Genomic DNA, 18,861 nt, shown 5'->3' on the forward strand with positions numbered 1-18,861 from the left:
GCAACAACTGGTTTTATTACGGGACAGCTCATGATGTTCATATCGATCTATTATGCGCCTCTGCATCTAGCATTGGGTAGACCTCATACAATAACTGTCCTAGTTCTACCCTATCTTTTGTTTCATTTCTTCTGGAACAATCACAAAAACTTTTTTGATTATGGGTCTACTACCAGAAATTCAATGCGTAATCTCAGCATTCAATGTGTATTCCTGAATAATCTCATTTTTCAATTATTCAACCATTTCATTTTACCAAGTTCAACGTTAGCCAGATTAGTCAACATTTATATGTTTCGATGCAACAACAAGATGTTATTTGTAACAAGTAGTTTTATTGGTTGGTTAATTGGTTACATTTTCTTCATGAAATGGGTTGGATTGGTATTATTCTGGATACGGCAAAATCATTCTATTCGATCTAAATCTAATAGGTACCTTGCTAAATCTAATAGGTACCTTGTGTCAGAATTGAGAAATTCTATGGCTCGAATTTTTAGTATTCTCTTATTTATCACCTGTGTCTACTATTTAGGCAGAATGCCGTCGCCTATTGTCACTAAGAAACTGAAAGAAACCTCAGAAAAGGAAGAAAGGGGAGAAAGTGAGGAAGAAAGCGATGTAGAAAGTGAGGAAGAAAGCGATGTAGAAACAACTTCCGAAAGGAAGGAGACTAAACAGGAACAAGAGGGATCCACCGAAAAAGACCCTTCCCTTTATTCGGAAGAAAAGGAGGATCCGGACAAAATAGATGAAACGGAAGAGATCCGAGTGAATGGAAAGGAAAAAACAAAGCATGAATTCCACTTTCACTTTAAAGACACATGCGATAAAGATAGCCCAGTTTACGAAGATTCTTATCTTGATACCTATCAAGATAATTGGGAATTGGGAAGACTTGAAGAAGAGAAAAATGAAAAGACTTTTTTCTGCTTTGACTTTGAAAAACCTATTGTAACTTTTCTTTTCGATTATAAGCGGTGGAATCGTCCATTGCGATATATAAAAAATAATCGATTTGAAAATAGTGTACAAAATGAAATGTCACAATATTTTTTTTATACGTGTTCAAGTGATGGAAAACAAATAATATCTTTTACATATCCGCCTAGTTTATCAACTTTTTCGGAAATGATAGAACGCAAAATGTCTTTGTACATGACAGAAAAATTTTCCCATGAAGACCTATATGATTATTGGGTTTCTACCAATGAGCAAAAAAAATACAACTTGAGCAATGAATTGATAAGTCGAATAAAAACTCTAGAAGAAGAAGAAGAAGAAGAAGAAGAAGAAAGGATATCTCTTGCTCTAGATATACTTGAAAAAAGGACCAGATTATGCAACGATGAGAATGAGCAAGAATACTTGCCAAAAGCGTATGATCCTTTTTTGAGCGGACCGTATCGTGGAACAATAAGAACAATAAAAAAATTCTATTCACATACAATCATGAATGATTTAATTACTTCTACAAATGATTTAATTACTTCTACAAATGATTTAATTACTTCTACAGAAGAAGAAGATGTAGATTCCATAGAAACGTTTTGGATAAATAAGATTCATGGGCTCTTTCCTATTTCTAAAAATTCTCGAGAATTTGAACATGAAAAGAATCCGCTTGATGAGAAATCATCATTTAATTATATTGTTAATTTCTTAACGTCAATCGATGAATCTTCTTTATTTTTATTGGAAGAAGAAAGAAGAATTAATTCAGAAAGTAAAGCAAAATCCTTGAGATTTGTATTCGACATAATTACAACCAATCCAAATGATCAAACAACAACTGAAAAAAAATCCATTGGAATAGAAGAAAAAAAATCCATTGGAATAGAAGAAAAAAAATCCATTGGAATAGAAGAAATCAGTAAAAAGGTTCCTCGATGGTCATACAAATTGACCGATGAATTAGAAGGACTGGATCAAGAAAATGGAGAAGAACAGAAGGAAGATTATGAAATTTGTTCAAGAAAAGCGAAACGGGTGGTGATCTATACTGATAAAAATCTGGATACCGATACTGATAATATTGATCAAGCAGAAGCAGAAGCAGAAGCAGAAGCAGAAGCAGAAGAGGTGGCTTTGATACGTTATTCGCAACAACCAGATTTTAATCGGGGTATAATCCAAGGATCCATGCGTGCTCAAAGACGTAAAACAGTTATTTGGGAAATATTTCAAACAAATGTTCATTCCCCGCTTTTTTTGGATCGAATAGACAAAGTCTTTTTTTTTTCTTTTTTTGATAGATATAGATATCGAATAATTAATCTTATTTTTAGGAATTCCGTGGGGGGAAACCCAGAATCCGAAACTTCCGACTTTGAGGAGGAAGAGGAAGAGACAAACACTGGGAAAAAAAAAGACGAGGAGAAAAAAAAAAAAGAGGAAGATGAACGGATAACAATATCAGAAATTTGGGATAGCATTATATTTGCTCAAGCAATAAGAGGTTTGATGCTGATAACCCAATCTTTTTTTAGAAAAAACATTGTATTGCCTTCATTGATAATAGCTAAAAATATTGGACGTATGTTATTATTCCAATTCCCCGAGTGGTATGAGGATTTGAAGGAATGGAATAGAGAAATACATGTTAAATGCACCTATAATGGTGTTCCATTATCAGAAACAGAATTTCCCCAAGATTGGTTAACAGATGGTATTCAGATAAAGATTTTATTTCCTTTTCGTTTAAAACCTTGGCGAAGATCTAAAATACGATCTCATCATGGAGATCCAATGAAAAAAAAAGGAAAAAAAGAAAATTTTTGTTTTTTAACAGTTTGGGGAATGGAAACGGAACTCCCTTTTGGTTCTCCCCGAAAGCAACCTTCTTTTTTTGAACCCATATATAAGGAACTCAAAAAAAAAATTAGAAAAGTAAAAAAGAACTCTCTAAAAGTTTCAAAAGAAAAAAAAAGATGGGTCATCAAAATAGTTCTAGTTCTAAAACGAGTTCTAAAACGAGTTCTAAAACGAATAGTTCTAGTTCTAAAACGAATAGTTCTAGTTCTAAAACGAACAGTTCTAGTTCTAAAACGAATAATGAAGAAACTTGAAAAAGTGAACCAAATTTCTTTATTTGAATTGAGGAAGGGAAAAGTACATGAACCAAATGAAAATGCAAAAGATTCAAAAAAAAATAATCAGATTATTCACGAATCGACCATTCAAATTCGATCTATGAATTGGACAAATTATTTACTCATAGAAAAAAAAATGAAAGATCTTGCTGATAAGACAATCACAATAAGGAATCAAATAGAAGGAATCACAAAAGACAAGAAGAAAATAGTTCTAGCCTATCATGATAAAAGACCGGAATTACAAAAACATATTTGGCAGATACTTCAAAGAAAAAATACCCGATTAATACGCAAATCACATTATTTTATGAAATCTTTCATTGAAAAAATATACATAGATATCTTGCAATGTATGGTTACCATTTCTAAGGTTAATGCACAACTTTTAAAAAAAACAATTATCAATGAATCCATTTACAACGATGAAAGAAATCAAGAAGGAATTGATGAAACAGATCAAGATACAATGAACTTTATTTCGACTATAAAAAAGTCCTTTTCTAATCCTAATATTAGAAATGATTTAAACACTTATCACGACTTATCTTCCTTGTCCCAAGCATATGTATTTTACAAATTGTCACAAACCCAATTATTTAACAACCATCACCTGAGATCTGTACTTCAATATCACGATCACGGGACCTATCCTTTTATTAAAGACAAGATAAAGTATTATTGTATGACACGAGGAATATTTGATTCCAAATCAAGGTTTGATTCCAAATCAAGGCATAAGAAAATTAATAAGTCTGGAATGAATAAATGGAAAAACTGGTTAAAGGGTCATTATCAATATAATTTTTCTCGGAGCAAATGGTCTCGATTAGTACCGAAAAAATGGCGAAATAGAGTCAATCAACGTTGTACTATTCAAAATAAAGAATCAATGAAATTGTATTCATATAAAAAAGAAAAAGACCGATTAATTCATTACATGAATGAAAATTTTTGTGCAGTGGATTTATCGATGAGTCAAAAAGAAAAATTTAAAAAACACTACAGATATGATCTTTTATCACATGAATATATAAATTATGGGGATAGTAAGGACTCATACACACTGAAACCCGAATCGTTTTATGTATTGCTAAATATGACTATTGATGATTACCTAAAAAAAGGATATTTTATTGATACCCATAAAAATCTGGATAGAAAATATTTGGATTATAGAATTCTTCATTTTTGCCTTAGAAACAATAGTGATATTGAGAACAATAGTGATATTGAGAACAATAGTGATATTGAGAACAATAGTGATATTGAGGACTGGACCGATATGTATATCGGTACCGAAATTTATAAAAATACTAATAAAAATACTAAGACTAAGACTCATCAAAAAAAAATTTTTGATTGGATGGGAATGAATCGAAATTATTCTACCATATCAAATCTAGAACCTTGGTTCTTCCCAGAATTTGTGTTACCTTTTGATGCATATAAGATTAAACCGTGGATCATACCAATCAAATTACTTCTTTCTAATATTTATTATGAAAATGATATTAGTCAAAATCAAAATGAAAAAAATATTAGTCAAAATCAAAATGAAAAAAATATTAGTCAAAATCAAAATAAAAAAAATATTAGTCAAAATCAAAATAAAAAAAATATTAGTCAAAATCAAAATAAAAAAAATATTAGTCAAAATCAAAATAAAAAAAATATTAGTCAAAATCAAAATAAAAAAAATATTAGTCAAAATCAAAATAAAAAAAATATTAGTCAAAATCAAAATAAAAAAAATATTAGTCAAAATCAAAACATCAAAGATTCCGTTAAAATAGAATTTCAAAATTCCAACCAAGAAAAAGAGGGTCAATCAAATCTTGTATCAGATCCACAAAAACAAAACCAAAAGGAATATCTTGAAGAGGATTGCACGAGATCAAACATTAAAAAAGGTAAAAAAAAAAAAAAACAATCCAAGAAAAATAAGGAAGGAGAACTAGATTTGTTCCTGAAAAAATATTTTATTTTTCAATTAAGATGGGATGACCCCTTGAATCAAAAAATTATTAATAATGTTAGGATATATTGTCTCCTACTTAGATTGATAAATCCAAGGGAAATTGCTATATCCTCGATTCAAAGAGGAGAGATGCATCTGGATGTAATGCTGATTCAGAAAGATCTAGCTCTTACAGAATTAATAAAAAGGGGAATATTAATTATCGAACCAATTCGTCTATCTTTAAGAAGGGATGGAAAATTCATTATATATCAAACCATAAGTATTTCATTGATCGATAAGAGTAAACACCAAATTAATAGAAAATACATAAAGAAAAGATATGTTGATAAGAATAATTTGAAAAAATCCACTGGACGACATGGCAATATATTTGTGAATGGGGATCAAGATCATTATAATTTCTTTGTTCCTGAAAATATTCTATCTCCTAGACGTCGTAGAGAATTGAGAATTCTAATTTGTTTCAACTCTCATAATCGGGATATTGTGAATAGAAATCCAGTATTTTGCAACGAAAACAACATAAGAAACTCTGAACAATTTTTGAATGAGGACAAACGTCTTAATACGGATTTAAATAAATTAATTAAATGCAAATTGTTTCTTTGGCCCAATTACCGATTAGAAGATTTAGCTTGTATGAATCGCTATTGGTTTGATACCAATAATGGTAGTCGTTTCAGTATGTCAAGGATACGTATGTATCCACGATTCAGAATTATTTAATAGTATATTTCCTATATATCACATGCCGTTTTCAGTAAATAAAAACCGAAAGATGTACGCATATGGTGTGTTACGTTCTGGTACATGATACGTATTTACTTGTGTATCAATTCAATTGAATCTAGAAAGAAATCTACAGAATCTTTTTAGGTGCAAAGAAATCATTCTCTTTCGTAAATGCAGAAATATATTATCCTTTTCTTTTCTATCTAAATCAAATGGAAAATTTGATTTAGATAGAAACGGATAAATCTAAATTTTTGCGTGTACTAGATTAAAAAAAATTGACATAATATAATAATTATTATTTTATTTTTCCTGATCGGTAAAATCCATGGCATGGAAAAGAAAGAAAAGAAAAAGATAAAAAAAGTTTTATGGTCAAAAATTCATTCATTTCACTTCTTCCACAAGAAGAAAAAGAAGAAAACAGGGGTTCTGTTGAATTTCAAGTATTAAGTTTCACCAATAAGATACGAAGACTTACTTCACATTTGGAATTGCACAAAAGAGATTTTTTATCACAAAGAGGTCTACAAAAAATTCTGAGAAAACGTCAACGTCTGCTGGCTTATTTGTCAAAGAAAAATAGAGCGCGTTATAAGAAATTAATTGACCAGTTGGATATTCGGGAGCCAAAAAATCGTTAATTAAATCGTTTGAATTAGTATAGTAGTTATTAGATTTTTTATTTTGATGAACCTCCTACTTTTTTGAGGAATTCATGAAATAATGAATTAAGGAAGAAAAGATATGACTGTACCGGCTACAAAAAAAGATTTCATGATAGTTAATATGGGTCCTCACCACCCATCAATGCATGGTGTTCTTCGACTGATCGTTACTCTCGATGGTGAAGATGTTATTGACTGTGAACCCATATTGGGCTATTTACACAGAGGGATGGAAAAAATAGCGGAAAACCGAACAATTATACAATATCTGCCTTATGTAACACGTTGGGATTATTTAGCTACTATGTTCACAGAGGCAATAACGGTAAATGCACCAGAACAACTGGAAAATGTTCAAGTACCTAAAAGGGCTAGCTATATCAGAGTAATTATGCTGGAGCTGAGCCGTATAGCTTCTCATTTGTTATGGCTTGGGCCTTTTATGGCGGATATCGGCGCGCAGACTCCCTTTTTCTATATTTTCAGAGAGAGAGAATTGATATATGATTTATTCGAAGCCGCCACAGGTATGCGAATGATGCATAATTATTTCCGCATCGGAGGAGTAGCTGCCGATCTACCTTATGGCTGGATAGATAAATGTTTGGATTTTTGCGATTATTTTTTAACAGGAATTGTTGAATATCAAAAACTCATTACGCGAAATCCCATTTTTTTGGAGCGAGTCGAAGGAGTGGGCATTATTGGTGGAGAGGAAGCAATAAATTGGGGTTTATCAGGACCGATGTTACGAGCTTCTGGAACACAATGGGATCTTCGTAAAATTGATAATTATGAGTGTTACAATGAATTCGATTGGGAAGTCCAATGGCAAAAAGAAGGAGATTCGTTAGCTCGTTATTTAGTACGAATCGGTGAAATGAGGGAATCTATAAAAATAATTCAACAGGCTCTAGAAGGAATTCCTGGAGGACCCTATGAGAATTTAGAAGTCCGACGCTTTGATAGAGCAAAAAATTCCGAATGGAATGATTTTGAATATAGATTTATTAGTAAAAAACCTTCACCCAATTTTGAATTGTCGAAACAAGAACTTTACGTGAGAGTAGAAGCCCCAAAAGGGGAATTAGGAATTTATTTGATAGGAGATAATAGTGTTTTCCCTTGGAGATGGAAAATTCGTCCACACCGGCTTCATAAATTTGCAAATTCTTCCTCAGCTAGTTAAAAGAATGAAATTGGCTGATATCATGACGATACTAGGTAGTATAGATATCATTATGGGAGAGGTTGATCGTTGAAATGATAATTGATACGACAGAAGTACAAACTATCAATTCTTTTTCTATATCGGAATCCTTAAAAGAAGTATATGGACTCATATGGATCTTTGTACCCATTTTGACCCTTATATTGGGAATTACAATAGGGGTACTAGTAATTGTGTGGTTAGAAAGAGAAATATCTGCAGCGATACAACAACGTATTGGGCCTGAATATGCCGGCCCCTTGGGAATTCTTCAAGCTCTAGCAGATGGAACTAAACTACTTTTTAAAGAAGACCTTCTCCCATCTAGAGGAGATGTTCGTTTGTTTAGTATTGGACCGTCTATAGTGGTCATATCAATTCTACTAAGTTATTTAGTAATTCCTTTTGGGTATCGCCTCATTTTAGCCGATCTCAGTATAGGTGTTTTTTTATGGGTCGCCATTTCAAGTATTGCTCCTATTGGGCTTCTTATGTCAGGATACGGATCGAATAATAAATATTCCTTTTCAGGTGGTCTACGAGCTGCTGCTCAATCTATTAGTTATGAAATACCATTAACTCTATGTGTGTTATCAATATCTCTACGTGTGATTCGTTGAACATGAACTTTATACTTCTTTCCTAGAAGTAAAGGAAAGAAGTTGAATGTAATGTATTGAATAGGTATTTTATTTTTTATTCATCATTCGGGTCAATGAGTTAAACCAGATAGTTATATGAGTGAAACAAAACAACTTAGAAGTTTGCAGTAAGAAGATAAAATCTCATTTCATATGTACAAGAATAAAGTTGAAGTAAACATAAGCAGTGTAAACTGTTTACCCCAAGATTAAGATTCTTTCATTAGTCATCATATCTTGGAGCGGGTGTAAAAGATCAACTGTATGGAGTTTTCATTACTGTCTTGTATTTATTACCATGCCGTAGATCAATCAAAAATCAGTGGACGGTTAGGAACACCAAAGTGCACAAAGGATTAGTAATAGAGATAATGTAAGGTATCAAAAAAAGAGATATTTCTACAATTTATAAAACGAATAAAAATAGGGACTTTAAGTTGGTTTATATTTATAAATTTATAAAATATAAATTTATAAAAAAAATAAAAAAATGAATAAAGATATTGATGCATAAAATAAATAAAAGAATAGATAAGAAGAGATTCGTCCACCTCCCATGGATTTGATTCCTTCCCCTATAAAAAAACTTGCAATGCCAACCCCATTTGTAATTCCATCAATTATATATCTATCAAAAAACTGAGTTAGTTCGGTTAATCCCCTTATACCCATGGTAAAAACCTTAGTATAAAAAATATCTATGTAACCACGATTATATGACCAATTGTATATCCCATTTTTTATTTGGTCCAAGAGAATCCTTTTAGGACCACCTTTTACAAATGCATTGATAAAGTTCAAATTCCGGAAAAACGAATAAGCAGACCCATATAAGATATATGCTATGAATAGTCCGGAAATAGCTATACTTACTGAAAAAATTGCATTTGTAAAAAATTCATACCAATCCACAGAATAACTCGAATTTGGATGGAAAAGGTTTGTGAGTGGAGTTAACCATTTGGATAATATATCCAAATCTATTACTCCTTGATCAAAATGAATTCCTATTGATCCAACAAACAAAGTAAATAATACCAATATAAGCAGAGGAAATAGCATAGTATTGTCCACTTCGCGAGGGTACATAGAAGTGTACTTTTTTTCGAAAGAAGTATTAAAGTATCGTATGCATTTTTTTAGATTATTATCAATTTTATACATATCCTTTGAAAAAAAGAAGACCCTATTATTCATTGTTGATAAAGGTAAATTTCTATTGACTGCTTTGGCTACCTCCTTTCCCCATAGAGATATTGAATAGGACGAACTATTTTTTGTGCTACTGTAATCTTGAAAATGAACGCGCAAATGTCCATCAAAGGTAAGTAAATACACCCGAAACATATAAAATGCAGTCAATCCTGCTGTGAAACAAGCTATTATTGCGAAAATTGGTGAATACAACCAACTATCATTAAGAATTTCATCTTTGGACCAAAAACAAGCAAGAGGTGGAATACCGCAAATAGAAAGTGTACCCAATAAAAAAGTAGTTCTTGTAATTGGAACATATCTTCTTAAACCACCCATAAGAGCCATATTCTGACTTTTTTCTGGCGAATATCCAACAATAGGTTCCATTGAATGAATAATGGATCCGGATCCCAAAAACAATAAAGCTTTAGAATAGGCATGGGTAATCAAATGGAATAAAGCAGCTCGATAAGAACCTATACCTAGAGCTAACATAATATAACCCAATTGAGACATTGTAGAATAGGCTAAACTTCTTTTTATATCTCTTTGAGCAAGAGCCAAAGTAGCTCCTAGTAGTACTGTTATTACACCTATTAAAGATATGAAATTCATTATGTAAGGTATAGCTATGAAAATAGGAAGAAGTCGAGCTACAAGAAAAATTCCTGCTGCTACCATAGTAGCAGCGTGTATAAGAGCCGAGATGGGAGTGGGTCCTTCCATGGCATCGGGTAACCATACGTGAAGGGGGAATTGTGCGGATTTAGCAACTGCACCAATGAATAATAAAGAGGCACACAAAGTAGCAAATAAAGAACTGACACCATTATTATGGATCAAGTTATTAGTTATTTCGAACAAATCCCGAAATTCGAAACTACCTGTTATCCAATAAAAACCTAAAATTCCTAATAATAAACCAAAATCCCCTACACGGTTAGTTACAAAAGCTTTTTGACAAGCACTTGCTGCAGTCGGTCGTGTGAACCAAAATCCTATTAATAAATAGGAACACATCCCCACCAGTTCCCAAAAAATATAAATTTGTATCAAATTGGAACTGGTAACTAATCCCAACATGGAAGCATTGAAAAAACTCATATAAGCAAAAAATCTCAGATATCCTTGATCATGAGACATATAATTGTCACTATAAATAAGAACCAAGATTCCAACAGTAGTAATTAGTATTGACATAATAGAACTAAGTGGGTCGATCAAATATCCGAACTCTAAGGAAAAATCATTATTGATGGTCCAAGACCATAGATATTGATAGATAGAACTTCCATGTATTTGTTGAATAGATAAATTGGCTGAAAACCCCATAACTATACTTAACAGTAAAACACTAGGAAAAGCCCATATACGACGAATATTTTTTGTTGCTGTCGGAATCAGTAGAAGTCCAAATCCTATTGACACAGTAACTGGAAGTGGAAGAAAAGGTATTATCCATGCATATTGATATGTATGTTCCATAAGAAAACAAAATGAAATCTTTAATAATTCTACTATTCTAGTCTAGTCTTAGTAGAATATTCTATTCTGGTAATTTATAGCCATATTATATAGTATAATAAGAAAAAAGAGTTATACCAAAAGGAGTACTTGATTCTAATTATGTTTTAATAAAATTATATGTTTTAATAGGTTTAAAATATATTTTCAAACAGGTTTTAAATATATTTTTTAATAGGTTTTAAATATATTTTTTAATAGGTTTTAAACATATTCGAAAATGCTTTTTTTAAAACTATTCTACCAGGGAATAAGTATAGATAATGACTAAAAGGAACAATCTATTTTGAACAAAACAATACATGTCTTTCACATACAACGATAAAAACTGGTAACCCTTTTTGAATGGCAGTTCCCAAAAAGCGTACTTCTATGTCAAAAAAACGTATTCGTAAAAATATTTGGAAAAAAAAAGGATTTTTAGCTGCAGTAAAGGCTTTTTCCTTAGCGAAATCGGTTTCCACCGGACGTTCAAAAAGTTTTTTTGTGCAACAAACAAATAATAAAGTCTTGGAATAATCGGAATTGACATACCCGAAGAACTTCGAATTTTTTAAGATGAACGATTCACATTAATTAATGTATTGAACTCCTCAATATCAATATGAGTTAGAACTAGCTGTTGTAGTATGTAGATGTGGTATGTAGAATAAAGGTATGTATATCGAATTCTGAATATTTTTTCTATCTACTTTTTTCACAATAGAAAAATATTTTTCTATTGTGAAAAGTAGAGTATGATTACGATAGAAATGAAAATTCTTTTGTTTCTTATATGCCTAACAAAAACCTAATTAGTTTGGTAAATCTTACCATTATGCATTATATATATAATGAAGAGACCATTATATATAATATGAAGAGTATTAATACTCTAATGATACTAAGGAATGATACTAAGGTGTCGAAATCGTTAGAAAATTTCAAATTCTTTTGATTTAGTGATGAAATTGTTATACATATGAAATCCTGGTTATTTAATCTTCTTCATTGAAAAAAAAAATATTTTTTTTTTCATTTTGTTTGAATCTATGAAATCAAATCGGATAAATAAAAAACGAATCAAAAAATAGAAAATGAACAATTCTTAGTTCTATACCTCGACAGACAACAAAACTATTGAGTTCTAACTGTTTTGGAAGAACTTAGTTTCTAGTACGCGAAAGTTTATTATTAAAACTAAACTTACTAAAACTAAACTTACTTTATTATTAAAACTAAACTTACAATGATCCCAACTAAAGATTCTTTTTTTGAATAGAGATTCAAATAGGAATTTAAATGAATTTTGATTTATCGATTCTAATGTTTACTAAACTATATTGAATCCTTGATTCTCGACGATTCAACATGAATTGACTATTATTATTTCAAGTAAGCCGCCATGGTGAAATTGGTAGACACGCTGCTCTTAGGAAGCAGTGCTAGAGCATCTCGGTTCGAGTCCGAGTGGCGGCATCCTTGAAATCCTAGAAAATAAATCCTCTAAAAGAGACACAATGGATCCTATAATGTATTCAATTCTCGATTTAAATTCTCTAATGGGACCTCCTTTTTATGATATTTACAACTTTAGAACATATATTAACTCATATCTCTTTTTCGATAATTTCAATTGTGATTACGATTCATTTAATGATCTTATTAGTCCGCGAAATCGTAGGATTGCGTGATTCATTGGAAAAAGGGATGATAGCCACTTTTTTCTCTATAACAGGATTATTAGTTTCTCGTTGGATTTCTTCAGGACATTTTCCGTTAAGTAATTTATACGAGTCATTAATCTTCCTTTCGTGCAGTTTCTCCATTATTCATATGATTTCCAAGATGGGGAACCATAAAAATGATTTAAGCACAATAACCGCACCAAGTACCATTTTTACACAAGGCTTTGCCACGTCGGGTTTTTTAACTGAAATGCATCAATCCGCAATATTAGTACCTGCTCTACAATCTCAGTGGTTAATGATGCACGTAAGTATGATGTTATTAAGCTATGCAGCTCTTTTATGCGGATCACTATTATCAGTCGCTCTTCTAGTCATTACATTTCGAAAAAACATCGATATTTTTTGTAAAGGTAATAATTTCTTAATTAAACCATTTTTCTTTGGTGAGATTCAATATTTGAATGAAAAAAGAAGTGTTTTTAAAAACACTTCTTTTCTTTCATTTCGAAATTATTATAAATATCAATTGACTCAACGTTTGGATTATTGGAGTTATCGTGTCATTAGTTTAGGATTTACCTTTTTAACCATAGGCATTCTTTGTGGAGCAGTATGGGCTAATGAGGCATGGGGATCTTATTGGAATTGGGACCCCAAAGAAACTTGGGCTTTTATTACTTGGACCATATTCGCGATTTATTTACATACTAGAACTAGAATACATATTAGAAGTAGAACAAATCAAAGTTTGCAAAGTATGAATTCGGCACTTGTGGCTTCTATAGGATTTCTTATAATTTGGGTATGTTATTTTGGAATCAATCTATTAGGAATAGGTCTACATAGTTATGGTTCATTCACATTAACATCTACTTGAATAAACTACACAGATAAATAATTGAATAAACTACATAAAGAATACATAAGAACATCATCCCATATATATATAAAAAGCTTCTTGTTTGTGCGAGTTTTTGAGAACCGTTTGAATCATTCCTTATTCAAAACGGTTCTCAAAAACTCAAAATGCATCTCATTACAATTCTAATTCACTTTATTCTTTTGCATTGTACAGCGAACGATTTTAAAAATCTTAAAATCAAAGACAAAAATTATATTTCCGTATTATTAATGAAAGACTATCGATGAAAGTAATTAGATAGGATAGCTTGCACCCTGTCAACTGATAGCGAGAGAACGAAATCCGGATAAATACCAATACCTATTACGGGTAGAAAGATACAGATTGAAACAAATAGTTCTCGTGGTCCAGAATCCGCAAAATTAGAGTTTGGAACATTGAATAGCTTGTATCCATAGAACATCTGACGTAACATAGATAATAAATAAATAGGAGTTAATATCATTCCAATTGCCATTACAAAAGTAATTAGCATTTTTGGCATTAAAAGGTATTTTGGACTAGTAATTATTCCAAAAAATACTAATAATTCCGCAACAAAACCACTCATTCCTGGCAATGCAAGAGAAGCCATCGAAAAACTACTGAACATGGTAAATAGTTTTGGCATTGGGATCGATACCCCCCCCATTTCGTCGAGATAAACAAGACGTATTCTATCACAACTCGTTCCTGCCAAGAAAAAAAGCGCAGCACCAATAAATCCATGAGAGAGTATTTGTAAAATGGCACCGTTGAGTCCCATTCCGGTTATAGAACCAATTCCTATAATTGTGAAACCCATGTGAGATACAGAGGAATAGGCTATTCTTTTTTTTAAATTCCGTTGACCGAGAGAGGTTGAAGCTGCATAGATTATTTGAATCGTTCCCACTATTACCAACCAGGGAGAAAATATAGAATGAGCGTGGGGTAATAATTCCATATTGATCCGAATAAGTCCATATGCGCCCATTTTTAATAAGATTCCAGCTAGAAGCATACATGTACTGTAATGTGCTTCTCCATGGGTATCTGGTAACCACGTATGTAGGGGTATAATCGGCGATTTGACAGCATAAGCAATAAGGAATCCAAAATATAATATTATTTCCAATGCCACAGGATATGATTGATTAGTTAATTTTGAAAAATCTAATGTGGGTTCATTAGGGCCATATAAACCCATACCTAGAACTCCTATTAAGAGAAAAATGGAGCCCCCCGCAGTGTACAAAATAAACTTTGTGGCCGAGTAGAGACGTTTCTTTCCCCCCCACATGGATAAAAGTAAATAAACAGGAATTAATTCTAACTCCCACAGCATGAAAAAAAGTAAAAGGTCTCTAGAAGAAAATAATCCTATTTGACCGCTGTACATTGCTAACATGAGAAAATAGAACAATCGCGAATTTCGAGTAACTGGCCAAGCCGCTAAGGTAGCTAAAGTGGTGATAAATCCTGTCAGTAAAATAGGTCCTATGGAAAGCCCATCGATTCCCAGTCTCCAGTGAAAATCAAAAACATCTATCCATTTTAAATCTTCCTCCAATTGGGTTAATGGATCGTCCAATTGGAAATGATAACAGAAAACATAGGTTGTTAGAAGGAGTTCCAACGAGCATATACATATAGCATACCACCTAAACATCTTATTTCCTTTATGAGGAAGAAAGAAAATGGAAGAACCGACGGATATCGGCAAAACAACAAGTATTGTTAACCAAGGAAAATAACTCGTGATAAAGACAAGATACGTTTGACCAGAAAAACCCGTGCTCGGAATAGAATAATATATTTTCTCGAGTACGGGCTTTTGTCGGTAAAGAGGAATCAATTGATTCAAGTGGATTTTTTTGTAACGTATCAATAACCTAGACCCATGCTGCGAGTTGTTTCATATGATAAATAAACACGGACACTCAAAAAATCCGTGGGGCAGGCGGATTCACATCTCTTACAACCCACACAGTCCTCGGTTCTTGGTGCGGAAGCAATTTGCTTAGCTTTACATCCGTCCCAAGGTATCATTTCCAATACGTCTGTGGGGCAGGCTCGTACACATTGAGTACACCCTATACATGTATCATAAATTTTTACTGAATGTGACATTGGATCTATAAATTCCAGATTTTAACATCAAAAATTTTCAATCTGGTAGAAAATTAGTATTTATATTATAGACACCAGACGAAGCAGTGGTTTATTAAAATTTTAAGAATCAATATATTTCTAAATCTGTTCATGAGAAAAAGCCAAGAGACTTTGATTTCCGTTTCAAAAATCATGATCATACGAGTCACATGTGTAAATAAAAATTGGCCGACAAAACAAATTGATCAATCATTCAAATCAATATTTCAATATTCATATTTTCAATATGAAATATGAATATATAAAAATAAAACTAAATTAGTAATTTAATTTATTTTCGTAATATGATTAACATATTATTATTTAATAATATTATTTTTATTATTTTATTATAATATTTATAATATTATGCAGTATATTATTATATAATACATTTATATTATTATATAATACATTAAAAATACATTAAAAACATTAAAATTTAAATACATTAAAATTAAATAAAATAAACAAATAAAAAACGAAATAAAAAAATTATAATACCAATTAAATTAAGAATATAATTATTTTTCATTAATGGAATATGAAAGTGAAAGAATAGAAATAGAAAAATATTCCAATTTCATTTATATTTTCTTATGCTTTATCATGTTGTGTGGTGTCTTGATTTATATGATCATTATAACTGATTATTCAATATATGATCATGATAATTATCACTAATTATTCAACAAATTCGATTGATTGATACGAGTTGATTTTCTGTTTCGATGAATCGACGAAACAATAGCTAGACCAATAGCTGCTTCAGCAGCTGCAACAGCTATAATAAAGATTGAGAAAATGTTTCCTTTTAATTGGCGACTATCAAATATATCAGAAAATGTTACAAGATTAATATTAACCGAATTTAGTATAAGCTCAAGACACATAAGTGCTCTAACCATGTTTCGACTTGTGATCAATCCATAGAGACCGATAGAAAATAAATAAACACTCAAAAAAAGTACATGCTCGAACATCATTGACTAACTCCTTATCAATCTCGATTCATTTCAATATGAACAATTGAAGCGATTCGATTTTTTATTTATTTAGAACTTCTAAAATTCTAAAAACTTTTTAATTCTTTTAAAATTCTAAGTATTTATTATTGGCGAGCCATAGTAATTGCACCTATCAAGGAAACTAAAAGAATTATAGAAATTAGTTCAAAGGGAAGATAAAAATCTGTCGATAAATGAATCCCAATTTGTTGAACGTTACTTATTAGGTCCTGTTCTATAATCTGGTTTGATCTTGTAGTCCAAATAATTCCGTACCATGACGTATCTGGTATAGTAGTAATTAGTGAAAAAAGAATACTTGTACAAACCAGTGAAGTGACTCCATCTCCAATGGTCCAAAAATACGAATCATTGGAATATTCTGAACCATTCATGAACATTACCGCAAATATGATTAAGACATTTACGGCTCCCACATAAATAAGTAGCTGTGCGGCAGCTACAAAAAAAGAGTTCGATGGAATGTAGAATAAGGATATACAAACAAGAACCAATCCCAATGAAAAAGCAGAATAAATAGGATTGGTAAGTAATACTACCCCCAGACCCCCTAATATAAGAACTGACCCCAGAAATGCTACAAGAATATCATGTATTGGTCCAGGTAAATCCATTATGTATAATATGTAAAAAAAAAAATATATAAGTCAAATCATGACCTTACTAAATGGTCCAGGAAAGGAAAAGGGTTACCCCATTTTTATTGTATATGATATGTTCCTAATTGAATTAAATCTTAATATGGATTAATTTAATATTAATTTTATATATAGATATAATTATTTTATTGGGCCAATCCTACTTACTTTTTATCCAAAAGAAAAAGAATAAAAAAAGTAGTTGAAATTGTATATTTCGAAATTCCCGTGATAAAAATATTATAAGTTTAAATCAAAGAGTGATTCTCACCAATCTATAGTTACTAATTAAATCTATAGTTACTAATTATTATTTGTAGTTACTGACCAACCAAAATAAAAAAGTTTTGATCTTTTATATCAAAACAAAATCTTAGTAATCGGTAATCGTTCTTGAATCAAAGGGTTTATCTTTATCTATTTTGATTTGAGTCGAATTCATAACTGTTTGAATTGTGTAATCTTCAATTACTGACATTGGTAACCGACTCAAAGCAATTTGATTATAATTCAATTCGTGACGATCATAAGTAGAAAGCTCATATTCTTCAGTCATTGATAAACAGTTTGTTGGACAATACTCGACACAGTTACCACAAAATATACAGACCCCGAAATCAATACTATAATTAAGCAATTGTTTCTTTTTCATATCTCTTTCCAATCTCCAATCAACAACAGGTAGATCTATTGGGCATACACGAACACATACTTCGCAAGCAATACATTTATCAAATTCAAAGTGAATTCGACCACGAAAACGTTCTGACGTAATTGATTTCTCATAAGGATATTGAATAGTTACAGGTAAACGGTTTGTGTGGGATAAGGTAATTATGAAACTTTGACCAATATACCTTGCAGCTCGTATTGTTTGTTGACCATAATTCATGAACCCAGTTACCATGGGAAACATATTGTAGATATCCATAAATAAATTGATGTTTCTTTCTCTTGTTTGAAAGAGGTTATGAATCTAGAATATCGTTATCGTATTCTGTTATTTTATAGTGAAACAAGTTGGGAAGAAGTTGTCAATAATAGATTACCCAAAGAAATAGGTAAAAGAAATTTCCATCCAAGATTTAATAGCTGGTCCATTCTCATCCTAGGTAAAGTCCATCTTGTTGTGATAGAAATGAACAGAAACAAATAAGCTTTAACTAATGTAATAAAGATACCAATTGTCATTCCAAAGACTCCAGCTATTTTTTTTATTCCGAAAAGCTCAGGAATGGATATGTACGGAATAGATAAATTCCACCCACCTAAGTAAAGAACCGTTACGAATAACGAAGAAGCTAATAGATTTAGGTAAGAAGCAAGATAAAATAAACCAAATCTGATACCAGAATATTCGGTTTGATAACCTGCTACTAATTCCTCCTCTGCTTCTGGTAAATCAAAGGGCAATCTCTCACATTCAGCTAGAGAAGAAATTAT

The 18,861-nt window shown here is 31.4% G+C and overlaps 1 protein-coding gene across 1 annotated transcript; it reads right to left on the reverse strand.

Moving 5' to 3' along the window:
* Window positions 1-13,151: 13,151 nt before the first annotated feature.
* On the reverse strand, window positions 13,152-16,093 carry LOC135663274 (NAD(P)H-quinone oxidoreductase chain 4, chloroplastic). The gene has a single exon (XM_065176784.1). The coding sequence runs from the start codon at window positions 15,268-15,270 to the stop codon at window positions 13,858-13,860; it is 1,413 nt and encodes a 470-aa protein (XP_065032856.1). The 5' UTR covers window positions 15,271-16,093; the 3' UTR covers window positions 13,152-13,857.
* Window positions 16,094-18,861: the final 2,768 nt, after the last annotated feature.

The sequence above is a fragment of the Musa acuminata genome, unplaced genomic scaffold (assembly GCF_036884655.1).
Source record: "Musa acuminata AAA Group cultivar baxijiao unplaced genomic scaffold, Cavendish_Baxijiao_AAA HiC_scaffold_694, whole genome shotgun sequence".
Taxonomy (NCBI): Eukaryota; Viridiplantae; Streptophyta; class Magnoliopsida; order Zingiberales; family Musaceae; genus Musa; species Musa acuminata.

What these genes read in the sequence shown, in the direction of transcription:
- LOC135663274 (XM_065176784.1), bottom strand. Translation starts at nt 15,270, where the DNA reads ATGTTTAGGTGGTATGCTATATGTATATGCTCGTTGGAACTCCTTCTA.